Raw genomic sequence first — 20997 nt, 5'->3', positions numbered from 1 at the left:
AAACCTGAGTCTTGGCCAAACTTGACTTCTTTACTTCAGTAAATCACTTCGTGTCCCAGAGAAGACACATGAGGCTTACTGTACTGAACAATTTGTGCAACTCTGCCTGCCTTCTAAGGAGTTTGTGTTCATCATCTTTGAATAAACAGGCCTTGAGCACATGGGTTCAGAGACCTGTGTCACACTCAGGGTGAAACACTGCTACCGAGGAACAGACATGTCAGTAGCTTGTACTGCTAAATATGAAAACAGGGCTGTTGGCAAGTCAGGTAAATCACAACATTCAGATTTGAGGGCTTGAAGTCAGGCACTTCAGTCTGGACTCCTATCTAATTAAAGAGGCCTGATTTCTTAGAGATGCTGAACACCAGTACCACTCCACTCTTGTGGGTGTTCACAGTTACTTTTTTGGCTCCCCATGTTGGTTCTAGGCTGCTAGAGGAGAAATCGTAAGGGCAGTGGTCGTTGCCGCTCGCCTTCGTGGCTCGGGGCTGGCGGGCTGACTCCACCAGTGAGAGAATGCCACTCCACTAGCTTCTCCAAGGCACGCGACTTCCCCGAGCGAGGATAGGTGAGTGATAAGGAGAAGCAAAGGATCTGAGGTGATGAAGAGACTGAGCTGAGTAGGTAGCAGAAAGCATCTGGATATGGACAATAAATTACTTATGTGAAGATTGTGTCTTTTTTTAACAGAAGGCATCGATAGCGGTTAAAGACAGTGGCTCAAGAATTGTTTCTACAACTATAAGAAACTTGAATATTGATTTAGGGGCTGGTTTTAATTAATCACATACTACTGTATCAATAAATATGCAAAACTGCTGGAAGAACAACGACAAGCTTCTAGCAGTTTGTTGAACATCCTCGGTAGCTAGATCTATATCTAAACTTATTTAGGTTATAACATACTATTATTGCTTTTGAAGATTTCATGGACAGGCAAAAAAGTTGATATTAAAGAAAAGACGTACAATGTCTCAGATAAAAGCAAGATAGAATCTTCTGAAATGATTTCAAAGTTTCAAAAACCTCAGAGAAATGAAAACTAAATCATGAAAGCTCTTGTATTCTATTGTTTTCAAAGGGACTGGAAACTGTTCAATGTACTTTAGGATCAAGTCCAAATGATTTTTAAGGAGTTAGGTCTCATTTTCAATGAAAGGAAAACAAAAAGGAAGCAAAGCATAATAGATAAGTAATGGCTGAATAAGTAATAAGAACAAAAATCTTTTCAAAGAAAAGAACAACAATCTGTTAACTACAAAATGTTCAGTGTATAGGTTAAATCTGGATATTTACCTAAACCTCTTGGGCTTGAATTACTCATTTTTTTTTAAAAATCTTTCTTTGTTCAATAATTTATTATTGTTATTTACCTCACAAGACTTCATACCTATTATGTACATGTACTTGCCCAAGGGGTCCAGTAGTTAAGAATAAATCCTCCTGAGCCAAAAAATGAATTGGAGAACTTCAAGAAAAGAACCCTCTGAACACACAGAACAGTTGCCCCACATGAACACTTCTGCCAAAAAACCATTAGTGATTCATGGACAATGTCTATAGCATCATTCTTCATTTCTGCTTCTCATAATGAAGAAAATGCATCTGATTTTCAGATCATAACAATTTTGAAATTCAAATTCTAGAACAGATAAGATTTTACAGAGAGGATACTGAGGAGATGACTATTTTAGTCAGGCCAAGTGTCATACTTCCTAGAGATGTGGCATGCAATATCTAATTAGCAAAAGTGACAGTATTTTTTCCTCTGGCACTGTAAAGTATGTTCACAACCCTACTCAGAGTCACTATAAATCATATACCATAAAGCATATAGTTTCCTAAAGAAGCAGCTTTGTTTCATTAACATTTTGAAACTCAAGTCTCATTATTGCTTATTATATAGTAATTTATCCAGGATCACAATGTGAATTGATGTTTTCAGTTAATTTTTGGCATTTGTTGCCAGTTTAAGTTAAAAAAAGAGGAAGAGACAATAAAGAATTCAGAGGAAATGCAAAAATGACATGAAAAATATTTAAAAGAGAAAGCAATGATGTTAGCTGTGAAATAAACTGGGATGCTCAGCAAAATTCTTCACCCTAAAATTATGTCCCAGAAATCAAATTGCAAGCTGATTAAACAGCAGCATTCCCTCTGATCAAGGCTCTTCTTCTTCCTATACTTTCAAGCATTTCCTACCCACCTGTAAATTGGTCTGCATTTGGTATTGCAGAACTGCTTTGTCAAGTTTTTTAGTGAGGATTTTTCAAATAAAAGTTCCTAGCAACATGGGGAAGGACTAATTCAGAAAAGCTTTCCTATTCAGGATAGTATTAAGTGATTGTTTAAATTTAAGGATTAGAGGAGGTGTCAGTGAAATTATTGGGACCCAAGTATGTGTTTTAAATTCTGGAATACAATTAAATGTGTAGGATAGGATGCCTCAAAATATAAGCAGCCATTATGTTTATTAAAGTTTATAAAGTTTGGTGTGCAATAATTATCAATAAATCTTTGCATTCATTCGGAGTTTTGCACATTCAGTACAGACACCAACCAGTGAAACTTTATAATTTTTTTTCCTGGTTTGTGAGTAAACATTAATATTCCAATTTTTACAGAGTGAAACTGAAAAAGCTGCAGAGATTCACTTGTAGTAAGAGTTGGGCCATGGGTGGCTGGGAATGACATTCAGCTTCTCACTAAGCTGTTTTCCACTGAAAATATGTTTGTGCTACTCCAGGCTGCCCCAGAATTGTGTTACTTTGCCTTGTGGAAAGCATTTCCTTATCTTCATCCTTTGCAAGAAAACAAACACAGTCTTTCCCACAAATAGAGCACAGTTACAAAAATTTCAGGTTTGAAAATTAGAGTAAGAAATAGTCTTAGTGGTAGGTAAAACCCAAGAAAGTGTATTTTTTTCAATTTTATTGAAGAAAATACAGAGTAAAGAAGGAATGCAAGCCAAACATTTTAAGTACACAGTGTAAGGGCTTCTCAGATGAGCTTATCACTGCATCTGTGTGAAATTTTCTTTTCTCTATCTATCTCCATCAGTAATCTATGGTGAACTGAAACAAAATAGGTTCCAACTCAATATAAGGAAAACCTTTCTCACTATTAAGGTTGTGCAGTCTCCATCCATAGAAGTTTTCAAGACTTGACTGGATAAATCCCTGGTCTGAGGGTCTGAACTCAGAGCTGACCCTGCTTTCAGCAGGCTGGACTAGAGACTTCCTGAGGTCCCTTCCCACCTGAATTAATCTGTGATTCTGTAATATACTCTAAGCTATTAACCATAATGGAAAACTGTATTACCTTTCTTTTCCCCGACTAAATTTAAGATGCAGCTCTCTTACAGATATAGAATGCTGTTTAAGCAGTACTGAAGTCTAGTGAGGTTTTTGATTAAAACGTTTATGAAGGCTGAGTTAGAAATCTTTTTTTTTTTTTTTTAATGCAAGATAAGCACCAAACTAAATAAATTCAGGACAGCTGTGAGCTGAGAGCAAAAATTTGTAAGGAAGACATTTGGTCATCACTGGGCTAAACTGTGGAATTAGTGCTAAGAATAGTTAACAATGAAACATAAGCATTTAATTTTTCAAATTAAGGACAAATGATAGGCATGGAAAAACCTGCATATTATCATCCAGTTTTAAAGGGCTGTTGTCTATGTAACCCATCCCAATGGGACAGTAATTCTGTCTTGAAGCTGAATTTGTGCGACAAAAACAGTTTCATAACTTTACACCATAAAGCTGGAGTGTGTTTTAGCTGGTGCGTTGTGTGAGCTTCTGCAAAGACAGCCTCTAGCTGATCCAGGCAGAACCCATGGCTGTCCTGCTTGGAACAATACGGCAAAATTCCACATTTTTGTGTCATATTTTTGCCATTTTTCATATTTTTAGACACTGAGGATCGTTCTTTCTGGCTGAACCCCCAGAACTGCCATTCAGTCTGTGAAAATCCCAACCAGCCCCATTGGTCTCTTTAATATTTAGCTTTCAGCCTACTGCTCATAACTGCCATAGGAGTGTGACTCCACCCTGAGGACAAGGCACTGTGAAATGGCTTGTTCGGCCCCGTTTGGTCACAGATGAAGCATGTGTATGGAGCCCAGGAGGCTCACACAGCATCTATGAGCCAGAAGCTGCTGAGGCCCTTTTTGGCTATGGTGGACAGGACAGATATTAGAACAAAGAATCAAATACAAAGAATGATATAAGAAACAGCTACTTTTGTCCTAAATATAACACTAAGCATGGCAATAATCTTGCGTAGAGTATGTGCTTGTTAAGGTATGCAAATGCATGCACCATCAGGATCTTTTCTTGTAAAGCAGGATAGATAGTCCAGAAAAATGGAGCCTAATTAAGGTCCCTGAAAGCTACTGCAGTACAAAATGATGTCACTGAACTTCAGTATTGCATGCTTTTCCTCACAATAACAAACTGTGATTTCTATGACGAAAACATTCTGAAATCAACACCTGACTTCTTATTTGTTTTAAATTGTATTTAATAGCTAATACTCTTTTAGATCAGATTATTAGTACATAAATTTATCAGAATTACAGGTACATTTGTCTGAATTTCCTAATGCTTTCAAATATTCAACAAAATTATACTGGTTTGCTCCCTGTTTAAGAAAAAAAAAGTCTCAACCTTCTGCAGCTCATATGGCAGGAAATGGTTCCATTATGATACTGAAGATCAGATGTCCACCAGATGGATTGAGCAAAACTTTGTGAAGCAGGCTTTATGCCCAGTCCACAGGTAGGCGTCACCAAATGCAGAAATGCAGAAAGATGGGAAATTTAACAGTGGAACGTATTTGCAGTTCTTCTAATCCACTGTGCTTTCCCTAAATTGGGCAGCACTGGAAACCTCAGAGAAGGCTCAGAGAAGGGTAAGAATATTGCCAGTTATATGCAAATTTATCTACCTCCCAACAATTAACCTCATCCTGATATTTGTTAATAATTAAAGATTGCTTTAAACGTATACAACCATTAGATTCTCAGTCCTTTGTTTAAGTAAGTTTGTAAGTTCTTGGCCTCACTCATATCCTATAGCAATAAGTTCTGGAAGCTTTTACTTTTTGGGGGTCCTCCTACCAAACCAACTTTTAGCTTCACAAATGGCATTTTGAATTCTTGTGCTGTAAACTGGGGAACACAATGCTTTTGTCACTTTTCTTATCTCTTTTCTCAGCCTTTAAAACCTCTCCTCATCCCCTAACTGTTGCTTTCTCCTGCTGTTAACTGCTTCTGTTTTGCAATATTCTCCCTGAAATGGGTTGAGCAGTATTGCACAYGGCAGCATTCCCTGTGAGTGGTTTGATAGGCAGGGAAATCAAGCAAGTGAACTGTTTCTCCACCACGAACAGCCACTAGTATAGCTTAGGCTTCTCTGTTAGCTGGGGAATCCCCCAGGAAGCTTTCACAGGGGTGGAGAGAGCAGAGACAAGATCAAGACAAGTGCTCTAAAACTGCGCTTAGGGGAAGAGGCTGAGCGTGTTCGAGGGTGTTGCTGGGTGGATCTCCTTGGCTAGTATCTGGTTTTGGCTTTATTACATGGCTGTGCTTTCAATTTATTTCAAAGGTGCCTGGAGCCTTATAAATCTGCATACATAGTAAGGAGGAGAATCTCTTAATGGTGCATACTGAAATTTGAGTCTAATCATAATTGAGAGTACATTTTGATTTAAATACATAATGAAGCAACCTTTTCATGTAGCTGTCTTCTAGAAATGGAGTTTTTTGCCTTCTATAGGAGTAGAGAACCACAGTTTCTGACAGAGGAATAGCTTGGAATTAAAACAAAATAAAATTTCCACTCCCTCCATCACCATTTGCACATGCTGAATAACAGACTGAAATTTAGGAATATAGTTTCTGGATTGTTGAAATAATGAAGGTTGGCAGTGTTCAAGATGGAAAAACAGGTGTTTTTTTTCCTGCATCCAACTTTTACAGTACATAAACCATATCAGGAAGATGGTTATAACTCTGTTCCAACTGATGCTCATTTGGGCTGTAACACTCTGCTGCTTCTATATACACCACCAGTCCAAGAGGTACTCACCCAGTACAATATTGCTGACTTGGGCCTGTCATTTTTATCTGCTTGTACAAGGTTCTCTGCACCAGATAAAAGAGAAAGGGATACTGGGCCTACAAGTGCTTGCAGTATCTTTAGTTAGGGTTTTGCGATTACCCTTAACTTCTCGTCTACTCAAGTAATGTACAGGGAGTGAGCTGGAAAGAAAATCTGTCCCAATCATCCAAATTAAGCCACATACAATTGAGGAAAATCAGGACCCAAAGTAAATGCAAGCAGGATGACTTTAGATAAGAATGCTTTTTTTCTTTACCAATGGGAAATGGGAATGACCGTTTTGGATTCTCCACACTTTCCTCATTTACTTTCCAACAGCTTCTGGAAGGAATAAAGTAAGAACTTATCTTCCACAGCCTGTGAAAGAAGATCAGTGGGTGCTCCAAAGCATTGCCAATTTCTGATGTGTCTATGCACTAACTGCAATGGTGTCTATTGAAATATCACTGTTTTTAACTAGTCCTAAGTGTGACAGCCAATACATTGTTTTGTATCATCTATATCATATAAAAACTATGTTGAAAACTTGTTCTTTGTCAGGAAGTCTATTTAGATCAATTTCAGTCTATTTAGACCAAATTCATCTACTGGGAAAGTGTTTTAAGTAAACAAGATATAAAAGTACAAATAAGATCCGGTAATGCAGGTGCTGGCTAAACAAAATGGTTTCAAAATTGTGATGTGTAATTCTATTTCATTATGACATCTGAAAAAGATATCTTTCTTAAAATGGTGCTATCTTTATTGACTTAGATGACTTGTTCTCAAATTACCAATATGTATTTATTGCTTCTAAATACATATTTAATTCTAGCTCTTTCCTAATGCATCTCAGACATACTAACTTCTCCATTGGCTATCTAGACAAGAGAAAAAGTGCTTTCTCCATCTTTCTGATCAAGATAGTTTTATGAGCTAAGTCATATGAGCTAAATACTCACTTATGGATCTACTCATTTTGCCATGTTTTATTCGTTTTCCTCTACACAAGTCTGTGATTAGATGTTAGTTTATTGGAAACCTCTTTAAAACCACATAGAAAATTATTACCTGTTAAAAGTCCAAACCATTTTCTAGTTCTAACATAAAACTTCTGTCTGAACAGGCAACTGCTACAGTATTTGAAAGGATTGCTTTTTATATCATTAATGCTAAGAAATCTGCAGTAATTGATTGTCCATACTACTCATTGTTTTTCTGGTATCCTGTTATTTTTTCTTCCCATAAGATTTCTTCTATTTTGGATAGATTTCTTCAACTCTTGTGAATTTTAACTAATGAACTTCTAAATCTTCTTTACATAAACACCAGTTTTATATAGCCATATTGCTTATCAAAGTTTTTCTTTTCTGTTAGCGCAAGTTACAGCTGGCAGTGAACTTTATGTATCAATAGTATCAGGGTAGATGAGTTTATCATTTACACAGACAGAAAAGGCCAGCAGTCCTTTTTAAAGATAGTCTTTTTGAAATAAAAGATTCATGGGTGAACAGTCACCAACTACTTTGAAAAGTCAGGCTGAAGATTTTAGTGACAGACAACATACATTCCTGAAGTCATCCAGACTTGTAACTTTGAAATCACCGTACTCTCTATTGCTTTCACTATCTACTGGGACTTGACTGCACACATTATGACCAGTTGCCTGTTAACAGAAATCCCATGCATGCATGCATATGCATATAAAAATCCTTGAACAAGTTCTGTTTGTACAAAGAAAACTACATAGAGCAACTGCTCAGACATGGACTAAACACCCTCAAGTGCAATGTCAGATTTGCTTATATCACATCACACAACGTCATGCATTAGAGTAGATATTTACTCCAGACTAAATTCAGCTTACAAAAGAAGGCTCGGCCATGTCTCCTCCACTTCAGAATGGTGTTAAGTAGGCTTAAATGATGCCAAAAGCCTGGGTACGTTTACTTACAGGGCTGAATTTTTTTAATCAGTAGGTAATAAAGATTCAGAACTTCACAAAGTAAACAGGTGTTCCCAGGAGATACACATTTATATACCACATCGTACATCATCCTATTTTAGAATTTTAATTATTTCTATGGGTAGCCATCTACGGTCACCATCACCATCCTTAACCAAACAAGTATCATACTTCCCCCTCCAGAAATACACTGTTTTGATAGTGAAGTGCAATGAAAATAGAAAACGAAATGAACAATGAAAACAGGAAAGCTGTGTAGAAAAAAACCTTTTAACTGCAGAATGAATTATTAGTCAGAATAGTTAGTTGGCATTTTTCGATTAGGTGAAATTACTTACTGAGATATTCAGTAATACTGACAGATAAGAGTCTACTGAGTATCTAGTTCTAAAAATGCTTAATTAAAAGACTGGGATACATGATGCCAGAAAAGGTCTAATTAATTTCTATGCCTCAAGAACGTTTTCTAAGCACTGTAATTTACAAAAGCATGTGTAACACATGCTGTTTTCTTAGTATCTTTTTTTCAGCTTCAAAGCTACAGGTTTTACCATATAATTATACATAACAAAAATTAGACATTTCTCCACTATACTTACAACAGAACCAACTTTTAACATGACTTTAGATCAACAAATAAAACAAAAATGTGAATGAACATAAAAGGTATTTTATAATAACTGTATGTGTACTAAATTATTTCATAAATCTGCAATTTGCAAATCCCTCCTGTATTTTAGTAAAGTTAAAATGTAAATGAAAGAAGGTATAAACAGGATTCTTAAGCATTTAACATGTTTTTTCAAGTTAAATTTTGCTGTATTATTGAATTATGGCAAATTGCTTTCTCTCCAAAATAATCGCTTTCTGAGTACTATGGAAATGAAACTTAGCAAGTTACAGATGAAAACAGATATAATCTTTGTGAACTTTCATGCTTTTATCCATGAACCTTACATGACTATCTGTTCCGTATACTCTTGTCACATAACGAGAAAAGAGCTCTTACTAGCCAAATTCAGATCTTTGGACCTTGTGCTTAGAAGCAATTGAACTGTATGAAAGGCACTTGGCAAACTTTCCTTTGACAAAAACCTTCTAGCTGAAAGGATGTTTAAAGTTTCTATGTAGGATTCCAGAAGAAATGTAAATGATAACAGTCCAGAAAAAAACATCTCAAACAACATCACAGAGGGAAAATGAGGATAAATAGTCCTGGAGCGTAATGAAAGGAGATGGCCAAGTTCAACTCGTATGAAAGTGAAACTTCCTACTCAGTAACATGAACAGGACAAAGGGGTTGCCGTGCCATGACAGGCACTGTGTGAAGTGCTATACAAGAACAGTCGACTATACAATGCTTGACGTATAGAATGTTTAAGATGCTATGTAGTAAGGCAAACTCAGAAATGACTGTTTCATCACAGTTACTACAAGACCAAAAAGATCTTGCTAGTATAGTGCTACAGTACTACATTCTCACTGTCCTGGATGGTAGCAAAACAGCATGATAACAACATACTGAATTAGTTCAAATAATAACAGAGACTGGTTCACTTGGCTGTGGTGCAGGAGATATTTTTCCTTAGAAAAGCCTATGCAAAGGAACATATGCCTCTTTAGATGGTATAGTGAAGAATCAAACAGCTCACTTCCTTATTTGTCAGAAGCTTTGTTCTTCCTTTAGGAATATTTTGGCACACACAGAAAGGCAAATACAAGCTGTAGCTATCATTTTGCTTTGCCAACATGAAAAAGAAACAAGGAAAATCACTTGGAAAGAGAGTAATATAAGGAAAATAAATAACAGTTTTGAACTGCAGCTCTTGAACTAGTTACCCAGCTTGCTAAATTAGCATTCCATTATTGGAGATCTGCAAGAAGCTTCTTACCTCTGGAATGCATTATCAGTAATGCTGAGAACATGTAGAGATGTTTTATGGTTAGGAAAGGTGACTGGGTAATCAAAACTATTTGGGGTGCTAATATTAAAGCTTCAAAAGCTGGCTATCTTCAGTGCCAGTGGTAAACAGAAAATTAACATGCTGGCAACAAGATGTAGGGAAATAGCTCACTGATAAAATACTCAAGAAGAGAAGATGTATAGCTGCTGATTGATAGACAACTTGGTCAAGGGGAAGTGGTAGCCAAAAAGCAAAATAAGTGATCTGTCAAGCCATTGGAAGGTTTTTCAGTAACTGGTTGTAATGGTAATGGCTCTGCAAGAATGCAACATGAAAGCATTCTCACTGATGCTGAAAAAAATTAAAACACAGATAACAGCATTTTCATTATATATTATGTAATCTGAAACAAGTCTCAGGTTTGAAAATGTAGAGAAAAAAAGTGTTAGTTGAGAGAAAATTACCTTGAGCAAACAATTTGGGAAAGGAGGAACACAAAGCCCTTCTCAGCAGGCTAAAGAACTACAGTGCGCTAGTCCAGGATGAAGTAACTGCAGATCTGCTCAAAGCAAACAGAAATTAAGAAAATCACTATACTTCATGGAAGAATAGGAGAAAGAGTCTACCTCAAAGTGGCAATGGTATTACTATAAAATTTTCCAAGAAAGGTGACAAAAGCAGCTGCTGGAATGCTCTCACGCTGCTAGGGAAACTGCACCACTGTAACTTTATAGATGACAATTCATTAACAGCAGATTTTGAAATGGTTGGAACAAAAGCCAACCTCTTCTCTCACTGATCATGTTTTATGCTACCCAACATTGTTGAACATAACAGATGGCAGCTATTGTTACTTGTAAGTTTTACTGACTTCTAGGAAACTTTTGACTGAGTGTCTGTGACAAGCACAGGGAATTCCTTGTAGACATATATAAATACTCCATGCATTTTAACAGAGTGCCAAATATACTGTGATACCCAATCAGGATTAGACATAACCATGTTTCTCTCTTTTGCTATCTGGTGTTATTCCTGGTTGCACTATGAAAGAGACCTCCAGCTTAGAGACTGAAATTCTGAAAGAGGATGGGTGTCTGGATTCGATGCCATGCACCTTCTAACTACATTTGCTATACTTTGTCTGCTAAGACATTAGCCTAATTAGAGCTACTAAGCAAATGCGCTTTACAATCAACAAATCAAATCCAAAGGTATAACAGTCAACATGACCCCGTATGATCCCATTTTTCTCAAATAAGAGCCATGAGGACTGCTAACAAGTTTATTTTGTTAAGATAAATTGTAAGTCTAATGACTGCCTGCATAATCACAATCCAGGCAGCTAAGGTAATACAACTTTCTGAAGCTTCCTTGAATCTACAATGTTTAGCATGATTAGCATATGCTATGAATCCTTAGTGGCAATGGCCTGAGCATATTCTCGCAGGAGTCAGGATCATGGAAAAGCAGTAAGTAACTAAAGGAAGTGAAGCAGCTGCTAGTATTTATGCTTGTGATGGATGTTCACAGTAAAATGGTCAGACAGAACAGAGAATATCTATCCAAGGTCTTGACATGACACTCACAGCTGTGCAAATAGCACAGATGGGAAGATGATTTAGAGTAGCCAAATTTTGAAAATGCCCCAAAACAGGCCCTCAAAACAAGATGTTTTCTGGTGACCTCCCTCCCCCCTCCCCAGTTCCCCAAGACAAATTAAAGAGATCCTCCAGCAAGGACTCTTTGCAGTACAAATGCAGCAACTTCACAGATTAACAGCTTGAACAATTGGTTCAGGATGGGCTGATGAAAGATGATCTCTGCATGATGTACCCACACATACACAAATTAATTGGCTTCTACGAACACTTGGTACAAAGAGCTGTGAAAATGTCAGCTTGTATCCTTTTGTGGGTTCCCTTAGAGCGGCAAGATTCTACGGGTTTTCCAAATAATTAGTATTCAAATAGCAAGTGTAACAAGGTCAGTCTCTTCAGAAGACTACTGTAGGTTAAAAAATAAAAGTGTAGCAAATATATATACATATTAACTATGCCTCAATAAGCTGTTTGATGAACTAATGGCAATTAAGAGAGTAATTTACTTTGGGTTGTCTTCCCCAAACAGATAACTAGATCTTACTTTTACTTCCAGAGTCTCTCCCCCAACCCCACCACCAAACTAAAAATGTCTTGCTTTGATTAATGCCTCTGAAATTAAACTTGTCAACTCAGGCTCTTTTTAATGTACTTCTAAAAGTACTCATAAAAGTACAAGAAGTGAGAAAACTTGAGATGCTACACTCTTCTAATTACAGGCATGATTTTAAAAAAAGCTCCACAAAATGGTTCTGGGGCTAGCCTAAGAAGCTGTTACACAGCTGTGTTCCTGTTGTGCTGTTCAGGTGATGTATTAAACACAAGTTGTCTGTATTACCAAATAGTGTGGACCAACATGAGCAGATTAGCTGGTGCAGAAGCTCAAGTGTTCCAGTTGCTGCATTTCTGAGTGTCTTTGTACTCTCTAGTCTGCTCCTGAGGCCTGAATGCTCATTAGCGGTTGCAGCATATTAGTGGCACTCCTGCAGCGTGTTTCAGGTTTAGTTTCATCTGAACAGAATCTGTTTCATGTGTGATGTGAATCTAAGCACAGTAAGCAGAGCTCATTAGGCGATGCATTTCAGAAGCGCACTCCGCATCCAAGCGGAAACGTCAACACAGAGTACCCTACTGGAGACACACCCAGGCTCTTAAACCTGAACTGGTTCTGCAAAGAGCCAGACGGAGTGCACCTGCGTTTTTATGATTTTTGCTACCTTTGTATGCTAGCTGCACATCCATGATGTGTATTATACAAAGTGGTTTCTGGGTGGAAAACAAAACATCACCAACTGCTCCCCCTGACCCCTCCACCCTCCAAAACATGGAATCTAGATACACAAGAGTAATTAACTTATTTAACTTCTTGAGGTAAAAGCCTAGATTGAGTGTGGTAAGTTACTTTAAACAGTACCAGATAATTAAACCAAGAAAAACCTCTAACAAATAAGAGATGCCTAAAAAGATTTTGCAGGGAAAAATATCCATAGCACCAAGATGAGTTCTGCTCCCCTTTCCTCTCCCCACAAAAGGGAAGAAAAACAAACAAACAAACAACAACCATCCACCAATGCTATGCAGAACTGTCTGGGACATGTATGTCATTCTTTCATCATACAAGAAAGGATTGATATCTCTATTACAATCCCTCTTCCATGTCTTCTACAGTTACAGTGGTACAAAGGGTTACAAGGAGACTGTGTACAGGACTGGAGAAATACAGGAAGCTAAATTAGGGGTTTAGCTGAACAGCAGAAAAGTTTGCTTAGTTTATTTACTTTATTGCTTATTCAACCAGCATGGTAGGAAGGCAAAAATGTTCTTCCCCTTCTCAAGGTTACAGGTTATTTGGTGCCTTTGCTTGGTCTTTTTTTAATTTGTTTAAATGTCATGACATTCTGGGAAAAGCTAGTAGTTGCTTACAGACTAGATCTGACAAAATTGAATTAATTGGGCAGTTTTCCTTTGACTTTGGTAGGAGCAGTTGCAAATCACAGAGTGCCTGAACTACATGGTAGAAACACAATTCAGTCTTCTTGTATGCACTCAATGGAGTGCAGGCATTCATTTTTACTGTGAGGCAAAAAAGTGTCCATCAAAATTAGCTAACTCAACTTGTTTAAAAATATTTCTTACACTTTTTAGCTTTTCCCAATTTGAGAGATACTTTCACATCAACAGGTGAGAACATCTCATCTGAGTGGCCTCCTGAAAAGGCTGGCAGGTGCTATGCACAGGAATCTACTTGGTCACCATTTCAGCAGCACTTTCTGTTAAAGGCAAATGTAAAAGTAACTGAAGCAGGAACCAACTACACAAAAATCAGAAAAAAAAGAAAAATGATAAAGTTAGTCATGACCTTAATTTATCTTAAGTTCTGATTTTAAGTGTTTTAAATCAAAGCACTGAATTTTACTTTGTGCATTTTCTACATAAAAGATCTTTGTCCAGAATACTCTCCCTTCATCTTGTCATCAGTTCTGGGGGTTCCTGGCACCTACCATCCAGAAATAGTACCTTAAGAATTTTCCAGCAAGTTTTTGCTTCCCACAAACTTCTGATAAACACAGTTACACAAAAACCTGTTTCTGATTGATAGTAGTTATAAAAATGACTTTTACGTATGTGATAGGAAACCACAATCATTTTGCTAGAGCTGTCTTCTGCAAGACAGCGGGCTTAGCTATCAGCCCTGCCGTCTGTGTTATTAACGTGTTATGTGGTCTCCATTAAAATAACACCATGCATTGTAGACAAAGCTCTATAAATATCTTAATTTTCACTTGTTTTCTTCAGGTCAGATGTTAAAAAGGTGTTAAATATCTCTTAAGTCAGGCATATAGCAACCCTTTGGTAGCTTATGAAGTGCAGAGAATCACCCACCTCCCTGCATGTTTCTCATTCACATCAATAGAAATAGGATCTGGAAACACTGTATCACGCCTTACCCAAACATTAAGCTCAGTAGATCACTGAAGCCACTTAACGTCAAACATGACTAATGTAATTTGTGCCCACTTAGGCCACGTGCAGAAACCAACATGAGTGTGTTTGGCTTATCATACCCTCACTACTCAATGTTTAAGGAGGGAGTGGATGTTTGTATTAAAACAGAAGGCCCCTCATACTCCAGTATGATGTCAGTAATATAGTTCCTCAGAGCATGTTATTGTTTTAAACAGAGGTCTCCACACTTTCACATTGGTTATAAAATACTTAGTGCTGCTGGACTGGAAGGAAAATGTCATACATCTGCAAACAATTAGAAGGAGCTGGACTTCATATTTGATTTACTAAACAATAAAACAAGCTTAAGTGTGACTATATATGTAAGTTACACTCCCTAGGAGCCTCAAGCAGTTATCACAGCAAAGTCTTTTAACCATAATTAAATAAAACCACAGTGGGACCATTGCTGATCAAGATTATCTTTTATAAGATATTTTCAGCAGTGAAATGCATGAAGATCATGAAGTTGAATGCATACTTTAAGTGCTCCAGAAGTCTTTTATCCCTTCTTTCAAGCACCCTGTCCACTACCCTTTTTCCAGCTGGAATCCATTCAGTGCAACACATTTCAGCTTTTAAACACTAATATTTCCATACTTTCTGCATTTAGAATGAAATTTTGGCACAAGGAAATTAGTAGCAAAACTCTGATTGACTCAGAAACTATGGTGAAATCTTGGGCTTTACTGTGTCTCCTAGTCGAAATTCTGGTACTATAACAACAGTTGGCTGTTGTTGTAATTAACCAAAGATTTGCAAATTGCATACAAATATTCAGCTGCAAGTTTCAGGAAGCTTGGGGGGGTGGGGGGAACAGCAGGGGAGGAAGTATCTCTATCAGTCTTCTCAACAAAAACCTAAATCCCCCAACCACTCATCAGCCTTAAAAAGTTAACCCAAACTCACAACCGTTATTCAGAATATGGTAAGGCGTTAGTACTACAAACTGGCAAGTTTTCCTAAGCTTTCACTTATTTGTATATCTGAAAACATTGTAGTAAGAGATGCTCCATTTTTGGAAATCTTCTAGCATTACTTCCAAATATTATAAAATGAAAATATTGTTATATGCTAAAGTTGAAGCACTTTAATCACAGTTCACCAGTGAAGACGAGTGTCACAGTAATGCAGTATAACGTAACGGGTGGAATGCTAGACTGAACCCAGGAGTCTAGTATTCTGTCCCCGGTTCGGCCACTAATTTGCAAAGTTGAAGCTGGGGAAAATAATTTGCCTCACTCTGCATCGATTTTCTCATGTGAAAGCTTGAGGTTAAGGGGATCAGGGTACTGACCTCCTTTGGTGACTCATTACTTGACATTCTTGAATGAGAGTGACAGAAATGCTGAACATTATTAGATAGGCAAAGTCTCAGAGTTGCATTTCCTGGCTTACAAAAATAACTTATCCAGCCTCCATGATGATTACTGTGCTTCAGAATGACAAGGAATTTACTTACTAGTGATAAATAATGTTCTGTATGCATGAATAGCAGGGAGACTGGAACTACCACTGTGTAATACAGCTTGCCCTGATTATAGCTACTCAAATAGTATATTAATATGATTATACTGTTAAGGGCTGCAAAATGGAAAAGATGAGCAATGGGGTCATATTTTGCCCTCTGATGTTTGCATGGGTATCCTACTAACTTGCTTGGAAGCCAAGTTCATGAACAAGGAGTAGAATACATTTTTATGAAAGAGAAAAACAGTGGACGAAACATTTGTTACTCAGCATGTAAAAGAGTAAACTATTTATAAATGAAACAGTCTTAGTTTACAGTAGTGCTTGCAAGTCTGATTCCTAAATGCATACAATTAACATTGCTAATACCCTGAGAATTTTGGCACTGTGTGGTGTATGTACACTCAAATGAAAGCTTTTCATTGCCATAGTTTTGGTGACTGGCTAAACTAAGACTGGAAGTAAGCTGACAGGGCCTGTGTAGGACTACTTCCATACAGATCAGAAGAGCATGATCTGTAAAGATGTTTGGTTCCTACCACTTGAGAAACATCCCTCATACAAATATGATCTGCATAGGAAAAAACTCCCACTGTTCTAAGTCTAAGTGAAAGTTCATACAGTGGTTATTTTTTGTTCTATTCAGCATTCACTTACTGAAAAAGTGCAGTTTTCAAGTCTTTGGAACTTGTCTATATTGTCCTGCTATGTTGCCTACTTTCTTCAAAGCACTGCCTCTCTTGGACATACTTAATACAGTCCAAAATGCTCGACTGAAATTGCTTGTTCATACTAAGTTTTTCTGAAGATCTACAGACAACTGAATTAATTCTACCTGTTAATCTGAAATAGAAGGAACAGGCGGTAAACATGCAAGGAACTGCAAATTCTGTTACCCTGAACAACAACAACATGCATGTATTTTATACATCTTAGGGAAGTGAGTATTTGTCCAATATAATAGTGCAACAATACATTTCTAATAAATGCAAGAGTTATATGTTGTCATTTTCCAGGCGTGGGTTTGTTATCACATACTCTCCACTTATACTGAAAGTAAAACATACAGCAGCTTGCTTACCTTGGCACACATTGTGATCACTTTGTTCATAACCAGCTGCACACTGTATTTGATGAGTTGGGTTTGGAGGGGCACGGTGAGGATCAGCAGGAGTCCGTCGAATGACATTATTTCGACCACTAGTGGATTCAGCTGCTGCTTCTTCTCGCTCATTTACAATAATTTGGGCTGTTCTAGGTAGACAGAGGTATCCTCCATAGTGGTTAACACATTTCATTCCACCTTTACATGCATCTGGGACTATTTCACATTCATCAATATCTGTGGTTAGCAACAACATAAGTCATGCTTTTAACAGTAGAACCTTCTGCAACAGCCATTAATACAAATAATACAATGACATGCAAGCACACCATTTTATCCAAAACAGGGATGTGTAATGGTAACATTAGAAGAATTCCAATGACAAGTCTTTTTTTGAAAATGATTTACTGTACCTTTGCACCGTTGCCTAATAGGATCCCATTCATAGCCATCTGTGCATTGCTATACAGAAAAGACACAGAGGAAAACAATAAATGACTACTTAAAATGTTATTTTAATCAGGGTTTTATTTTGGAGAGAAAAATAAAGGATGTTTCAATGAACTCAAACTTTGACATTAGAGAAAACGCTGTTTCTATATCTTGGTAAGCTAGAGGTGCGACACTGCTGTGCAGGAAAAATAAAGAGAGTATATATGGATACAGCCTCTGTCTCAGGAAAYTCCTAAGCTACAGTTTGTTTAAGTAGGCTTTACTGGGGGTAGGGGACAAGGCAAGAAAAGCATCACTTTTTCCTAGCCTTGTTCCTACACACTTTTTTTTTTAAAAGTATCTGCCATTGATCATTGTCCGAGACAGAATACTGGAATAAATGGACTTTTGGACTGACCCAACTGACCAGTATCAATCTCCTTATGAAAAAAAGTAATTTTTTGTGAATTTTGATCTGGTTCATTGCCACCCAAGAGGTGAACACCTTTCATTCCTGGAACAGGTCTGGCAGAGGGACCAATGAGCCTCTATCCCCCTCTACTTCTTCCTCTCTCCCATTAGCACTCTAGCAATGGGAGAGATCCTGTGACTGCTGGAAATCCATTCACATGCTTTTTAATCACATGACTCCAGGAACTACAGCCTAGGAAGGACAATTTATATTGCGAGACATACAATAAACTGTTAAAGTTTATAACAGCAGTACTATTCATATAAATAAGACTTCACAAAATTCAAACCAGACTATACTCAGCAACTATTCATATCAATGCAAACTAGCAACTTTAGAAGAATTTTAAAAATTCTGCCCTGCAATTTAGATAGGTATCTTCATATTCCTTCTGCCCAAAAGCATTAATCGCCTAGAACACTATAATTTTCCTCACATGTGACAATTACAGAAACTGATTACCTAAGTGTCACAATGCTACCAAATACAGTAGACATTTAAAATAGCAATGAACTGACAGAGCTGTACTATGTAGGTGCATATGCATGCTATGCTGTTCAGGATATTATTTTAATGGCCCTATAGGAAAAAAAGAATTGAATTAAACTAACCTAATTAGTTGCAGTCAAGCAAACTAAATCTTTTGCAACTCCTCTGCTTCAGAAGTGACAAATTTGCCCTTCTGATGCTGGGATCCACTTGTTCCATGTTCCACTATCCTCAAGTTATTTTGAGAAACTTGTTACTACCAGACACTGACTCAACAGTAGAATAGAAAATATTTTTTCATTTGCAGGTGACACCAGTGATCTGCTAAATGTAGCAGTGAGTTGGAAGTAAAAGCCTTCAATGTTAGCAAGGGGTAAGCGAACAGCTAATTGTATTACAATTCTCAATCTCTAAAGGAATGACTACATGCTGAGTTGACAACACCAAAGTTACTGTAGCTATGAAAACACAAACCCAAACGAAAACAGCAAATTCATGCATTCACTGAATCACCCAATTCCTGTTAATGCACAACAGAAGTTGTATATATTTAAGTCCAACTCTTACTGAAGCTGAAAGGAGTTTTATGATAGAAAAGGATTTGGCCCTAAACAAATACAATGTCCATATGAGAAAAGGTAGCATTCCAAGGGTAAAATTTCCAGAAGTTAAGTTTTATGTTTAAAAGTAATTTTACATAAGTATAATGATCACTTAAGAGCCTAAATGCTAAGACCTATCTGAAAGTGGACAATAGGAACTCAAGTCACCCAGACATGCTAAAAATATAACATTGGTATAAACTAAATAAGCTTATCAGAAAAATGCTACTTAATTTTTTAAAGAGAATATGTAATGAAAGTGGAAAATGATGGGGTCCCTATATTCATCTATATTTCCAAAAGGTATTTAGGTCTTCAGTAATCACTGTTTATATATACAGATTTAAAATCTCACAAGCCTGTAAATATAAGTACACCCAACCTTTAAGTCTATTGCTTCTAAAGCACAGTGTTAAGATATTTTATGATTGACTTCCTGATGCTTGCTTGAGGTTTCTTTGAGCCCTGTCTTCTACGCTAAGGTCCAGTTCTGCAATATTTACTTGCCTGAGCCATCCCACTGACTTCAGTGGGATTACTCATATAAGACACAATCTCGGTCTTTGGCTGTGGTTCTCTAACTTCTTGCATGTGTGCAGAATTAGTGCAATGCCACACAAGCAGAATGTGTCTGTATGCATATTCAGAGGTACACCCATATGAAGCAAGTTGCAGGGATTACAACTGTAATCAGATGTGAAAATGCGGGCTTTTCCCCAGCCCAAGTCGATGTAATTGCCACTCCTTCTGTGACATTCATTATGGAAGCCAAAGAGTGAACACTGGCAGGAGAAGAAAAAAAAACAACGGCCTTATAAAAGGCCTTCTAAATCTCTTACCCCATCTCTTGGTTATAAGCAGAATCTATTTCTAGTATTCTAGTAGTTTTTTTCAAGTCATGCAGAGCAATTGCTCAAAAGTAGCTCAGAACTGACATTTGTATGATCACTCCATGACTTAGATGGTTTGTTAAGAATACTGAATTGTGAAGTACTTATATTTTGTTAAAAAACAGCATGAAATATCCAAAAGAAAACACAAAAGAATGTTTGACCTAATTATCTGTCAGGTTGCATATATTTAAAAGGAGGGTTCTAGGAAAATTAAAAAAAAAAAAAAGGACAAAAGATTAACTTTACAATCGTGTCCAGTTCATCAAGCTCATATAGGTAAGCTTTTCAGAACAGGGAGTTAGAGCCGATTTTGTTCAGTCTTGTAAACCTCAACTTTTAAAATAAGGTTTCAGTGTAGAAGAAGATTATTTTCTGGTTAACATTTAAAGTCAAACACCTTGGTATTGCATGCTGTATATTGGCAAGAAAGTTGGTTTTTCCTGAGGGTCATTTAGAAAAGAATCCCTGCTAAGCAATAATTATCTCAAGCTCTATTAAACCTTACCGTGTACGTTATGGTTTCCTCAGTTTCCTGCGAATGTACTGTAATAAGAATGAAAGCAGCCAAGAACATAGTTGTCAACATCATGAACCTTGAAAGAAAGAAAAACAAATAAAGCGGGAGTATTTTTAGCGCTTCTTTGCTAGAAAACAGAGCCGCCGCCTCCGGGAACAGGTCTCGCACCCACTGCCGGTGTGAAGCGCCCGCTGAGCTCCTACCTGCGGGAAGAGGCCAGGACGCAGCCCTTGCGGATTGAAGAAGCGGCCGAGGCTTGGCAGCGTTTCCACTCCGCTGTATCTTGTTCAGCTGAAAAAGAAGAAGGAAAAGGAGAAGAAAAAGGCTTCAGAGCGAGGTAAGAGCGCGCAGCACACCAAGCCGAAGGCGCCGCGGCGGGGCAGCTCCGCGGCGCCGCTCACCTCGGCGCGCGGGACAGCACGGCCGCCGCGCCGCT

The 20997-nt window shown here is 37.5% G+C and overlaps 1 protein-coding gene across 1 annotated transcript in view; it reads right to left on the bottom strand.

Annotated features, from left to right (window-relative positions):
• Positions 1-20846, bottom strand: part of EFEMP1 (EGF containing fibulin extracellular matrix protein 1) — a 53876-nt gene extending 33030 nt beyond the window's left edge. The window contains exons 1-4 of the mRNA XM_026066576.1: positions 20765-20846; positions 20550-20637; positions 17570-17618; positions 17133-17393 (exon numbers count right to left, since the gene is read on the bottom strand). Of these exons, the coding sequence (XP_025922361.1) occupies positions 17133-17393; positions 17570-17618; positions 20550-20633 (394 nt within the window). The 5' untranslated portion in view covers positions 20634-20637; positions 20765-20846. The remainder of the gene's footprint in view (positions 1-17132; positions 17394-17569; positions 17619-20549; positions 20638-20764) is intronic.
• Between the last annotated feature and the right edge of the window lie 151 nt (positions 20847-20997).

Source organism: Apteryx rowi, unplaced genomic scaffold, assembly GCF_003343035.1.
Source record: "Apteryx rowi isolate R43461 unplaced genomic scaffold, aptRow1 scaffold_243, whole genome shotgun sequence".
NCBI lineage: Eukaryota > Metazoa > Chordata > Aves > Apterygiformes > Apterygidae > Apteryx > Apteryx rowi.
This window is presented reverse-complemented; position numbering and strand designations above follow the sequence as displayed.